Source organism: Belonocnema kinseyi, chromosome 1 (genome assembly GCF_010883055.1).
Source record: "Belonocnema kinseyi isolate 2016_QV_RU_SX_M_011 chromosome 1, B_treatae_v1, whole genome shotgun sequence".
Classification (NCBI taxonomy): Eukaryota; Metazoa; Arthropoda; class Insecta; order Hymenoptera; family Cynipidae; genus Belonocnema; species Belonocnema kinseyi.
The window spans coordinates 95,607,259-95,612,161 of NC_046657.1; the positions used below are offsets into that span (position 1 = coordinate 95,607,259).

Sequence of the window (4,903 nt, forward strand, 5' to 3'; positions counted from 1 at the left end):
TTGCCATTAAGACGCCATTTTGAAAATACTAAAACGAAAAATCGATCTTTGAACCATGGATTCTCAAAGTTTAGACATTTATTCCACCGGTTAGTGAGATTCTAGGTTAATTACAGACCCGAAAAGCTTTGGAAAATGGTTCACAAAAAAAAAAATAGGCACGAAAAATCACGTTTTTTTTGTTTAAACTGCATTTTGGGATAATAAATAAATTTTTTGAGGAATTTCATTGGCACCGTCGGAAAGAGGAGATCTTAAGCAATAAAAATATATGTGTGTCAATTTTTTCTAGTGTCGAATAGTCTTAGTTATTGGCCGTTGAAAAGCAGTGTACCGGTAGTGGCGTTTTGGCCGTTTAAGGGTTAAACTGTTTCTCATTTTAAAGAAAAGTATTTATTTTTTAAAATATTAACTGTACCATTTTTCATTGAAAATTCATAAATTCAACTCCTTGGTTAAAAGTGGAAATACTTGCTTAAAGTTTCATGTTTTGGTAGAATCTTCATAATTTCAGTCGAAAATTCGTTCTTTCTTTGCCGTAAAATTATTTTTTTAACTGAAATTAAAATTCAACTGATTGGTTGTAAAATAATTTTTTCGTAGTTATTTCGTTTTTTTTAAATTGAAAATTGTTTTTTAATAAAACCATTATCAACATCCATTGTTCAAACTGTTTCGTAAAAAATGTATCTAACTTATTGTAAATTTGACTATTTGGCTAGAAAATTAAAATTATAAGTATTTTTTTTTAAAGCGTCTTTTCTGGTAAAACATTAATATTTTTTGTTTGAAAATTCAACTATTTGGTTAAAAATTTATGTGTTTTATTAAGATTTTTTTTTGGTAGAATGTTGATCTTCTTCGTTGAAAAATCACCTTTTTGCTTGGAAATTTGAGAATTTGGTTGGAAATTCAATTTTTTGTTGAAAGCTCGTCTTGTTCATTTAAAAATTCGATATTTTGGATTAATTTTTTTCTTTGTTCATGGAAAAAAATTTCTTGGTCGAAAATTCGTCATTTGAATTAAAAATTTCATCTCTTTTGGAAGAAAGATCATCCTTTCTTGTTAAAAATGCGACTGTTTGTTTGAAAATTAATATGTTTTTGTTAAGAAATTAGCCTTTGTATAAGAAACTTCGTCCTTTTTGGTCCAATTCAAATTTTTTTACTTAATATGAAAAAATTTCTTGGTTGAAAAAACAGCTTTTATTTGTTGTCAAGAATAAATATTTTTTAGTTAAAAATTAAACTACTTGGTTGAAATTGTTTAACGTTATTTTATATGACTCATAAATAGATACATGAAAAAATAAGTGGTTCAAAATTTAAGAAAAAACTCAACGTAATTTAGGCATGTTTTTAGTTTCATTTTTCTCGAAATAGTAGCAAAATAGTGTATTTACTAAAAAAAAAAGGTGTTAAATGATGTAAATAGTCTGATGAGTCTGAGGCCTGAGTGTTGTATGTTAAAAATATATTTCGAACTTCTTGTATAAAGGTTTTTTCGTCAGTCACGGACACAACGCCTATTCAAACATGTCGAAATTTGGAAGAAGGAATCGACGAAATTTGCTGGTTGGTTTGTCGCAAAATGTACCTGAATCGAATTCATCCAGTTTTCGAAGATCATAGCGTTTATCAATTATTCCGGATATTTTGCCTCCTAGGCGAAATGGAAGCCGATGTCACGGATTCTTTATATTTGGTATTTTTAAATCTCTAATAATTTATTTAATTTTATGCAATCCAGAAGTTTTATGTAATGATGAAAAAAGTATTTAGAAATAGATTAGAGACAAAAAATATTGAAATGAGACATATTTTTTTGTTAATATACATTTAGAAGCCCCTAAACTTTTCTAGGTAACAGCTCACAGTGATGAAGTGGCTCAAATTGCATCCCAATTCGTAACTTCCTTAGGTTTGAATTGGGATCCTTTGGATTTTTCGGCTCTAGCCGTGGCAATTGGAACTTTTAGGTAATTAAAAAAAAAATTAATTTGGAATAAACCTATTTGGATTATATATAATATATAAATAAATGAATTTAGATCACGAGAAAGAATATTTTTATATTTTCCTTAAGATTTTCAACGTTCCTCGCAGTCCTGGAATCAAAATATTCTGGAGGAGGATCTTTAGATGCTGCCGCGTTAACGGAAGCAATTGACGATTTATATCAAACTTATGTTGAAGATGTGCTTAAAAAAGTAAGATTTTCAGTTAATAATATTCGATTACTCTTGAAATTTTGAATTTTTCAAAATATGTGAATGACTCCTGAATTAGAAGAGCCTCAACTGTTACAAAAATAATAAATGTTGAAAGGTCTAAGGGGGTAAACATTTCGATTTTTTCCCGCACGTATCAAGACTATATTCGCAAAATGTACCTATATTCTCACAATATTTGTTGTTTGAAACCTTATTGGCTGTTTATTATTTATTTTAAATTAAATCTGCAAATAACAGTTCTGTTTTTTAATACTCTTGAAAGAAAAAATCAAACTTTCAAATTATCTAATAAATTATTCAAAATATAACACATGTTTTATGCTAGTGCTTTTCGCTGTAAATGATTATTTTCAAAAAATTATTTTAATATTCAGTCGTAAAGTTTCGAGGACTTGTTAAAATGTCTAAAAATTGCAGGTTGTGTTTAGAATTGGGTAGTTACTTGTTAAAAGAAACCAAAGAAACTATGTTAATAAAACGTTACGTTTTTATAACCTTTAGGGTAACTTCGTTACTATTTTAGAAAGTAACTTGTAACTTATTTAAGACTTTTGCAGTATCATGGAATATTAATTTTAGTTACTTGGAAGTTACTTTATGTTTTTTGTATATATCCTATTAAGGGTGGTTTATGCCATAAACCCATAAGCTTTATGGGTCAGTCATGGGTAGAAAATTAACCTGCTTTGGTTGAAAATTCATGTATTTTGTGAAAAATTCCACTTTTTTAGTAGACAGTTCAAGTATTTTATTGAAAAGTACTTTTTGGTTAAAAAAATCATATTTTCTGTTTGAAAATGCGACTATTTTGTAGAAAAATCGTCTTTTTAGCTTGAAAATTTAACAATTTAGTGAATTTTTTTGGTCTTGGTTCAAAATTTATCTCTTTTGGTAAAAAAAAAAATAGACTAAAATATTTTGGTACAAATTAATCTGGTTTAGATAAGGATTTTTTGTTTGAAATCAACTATGTTTGATATAAAATTAAATTAGTTTTTGGTTGAAATAATATGAACTATATTTTTCGTTGAGATTTCATCAGTTTTGGTTTAAAATTCCTTTATTTCGTTAACAATTAAACGATCGTGGTAGAAAGTTTAACTAGTTCGTTAAAAAATAACCAACATTTTTGCTGATATTCAACTCTTTTGTTGAAAATTCTTGTTTTTGGTTAGAAACTTTCACTTTTTTGATCAAATTTCTATAGAGGGTTCAGTTCTTTTGTTTCAAATGTGTCTTTTCCGGTTAAAAATTTAACTCTTTGGTCGAAGGTTGGTCTACTTTATTCAAAATTCAGTTGTTTGATTGAAGATTCATAATTTTATTTGAAAATTCATTTCTTTACTTAAAAATGTAACTATTTTGTTTCAAATTCGTTTTTTCTTTTCGAAAACTCAAATGTTAGGTTCAAAGTTAACTTTTTTGTTAAAAACTAATATTTTCGGTATTACCGTTTTTACCGGAAATTGCTATTTTCTTTTAAACAAGAATCATGATATTTCAAAGAAGATTTGCAATTTTTAACAATTTTGTTTTATGTTATGTTTGAGTTTCTCGTCGGTTTTGAACAATTTTGGATTATTTTCGAGTTTTTCGTTGAATGTAGATATTTTAATTAAAAAATCATTAGATTTAAAAAAATATGCATGATTTTGAACAATTTTAAGTTACGTTGGCGTTTTATATCGAAAATTTGTATTTTTAATCAAAAATCATTATGATTGGAACAAGATTTATAATCTTTGAAAAATTTCGGTTTATCTTAGTGTGATTCGTTGGAAATTGGTATTTTTAATTTTTTCTTAATTAGGTTTCAAAGAAGATTTACAGCAAGTGTTTTCGTCTCTATTTATTGGTATTAAAAAAATTAGATTTAAATTTGAAGGAAAATTATTAGAATTAAATCCAATATTTTTGTTTCAAAATAATAAAATATAGGATTAAACAATTTCGGATTATTTTTGTCTTTTTCATTGTAAATTTACAATTTTATTTTAAAATCATTAGATTTCAAAGAATGTTTAGAATTTCTTAACAATTTTAAGTTACAGCAGTAAGTGTTATTTTGGTTGAAAAGTGTAGTAATTAATAATGTTACAATGGTGTTTTTAATAGAAAATTGGTATTTTTAAACAAAAATTATTACAATTTGAACGAGATTTAGAATCTGTTAAATAGAAGAAAATAGTACATTAAGTTCTGTTATAAATTAAATTTAAATTTTCTGCAGTTTTCAATAGTTTAAAATTTAACTTTTAAAAATTAAACTGTTGAAAAATGATGAAAGTTGAAAATTCCATTTTTAAATATTGAAAACTCAAGAAAAAAGTGAATCGTGTACAAACCAATTAACAAAAAAAAATGAAAAAGTTGATGTTTTTGAAAATAATAATATAATAATCATAATAAAACAGTTTTTTGTTACTTTTTGTTAGTGTTTTTCTCTAAAATTAGCTTTTTTTAAACAAAAATACAAGAGGTTGATTGTCCATTTATTGTAAAAAAATGTTATATATTCTTAAGTTAGAATACAAATTTTCTTCATCTTCAATAATAAAATTTTTTGTTTTAGAATGACAATCCAGTTTTTTAAAAATATGTCTTCATCTGTTCATTTTGAAATTTTGTTAACCATGATGTCCCATTCCAATTTGGGGGGGGGGGGGGGG

At 25.8% G+C, this 4,903-nt stretch overlaps 1 protein-coding gene across 2 annotated transcripts in view; it reads left to right on the forward strand.

Moving 5' to 3' along the window:
- Positions 1 to 4,903, forward strand: part of LOC117171981 (differentially expressed in FDCP 6 homolog) — a 12,430-nt gene that overhangs the window by 3,316 nt on the left and 4,211 nt on the right. For both annotated transcript variants that reach the window (XM_033359689.1, XM_033359697.1), the window contains 3 exons: positions 1,499 to 1,705; positions 1,864 to 1,979; positions 2,087 to 2,210. In XM_033359689.1, coding sequence (XP_033215580.1) covers positions 1,499 to 1,705; positions 1,864 to 1,979; positions 2,087 to 2,210 — 447 coding nt within the window. The remainder of the gene's footprint in view (positions 1 to 1,498; positions 1,706 to 1,863; positions 1,980 to 2,086; positions 2,211 to 4,903) is intronic.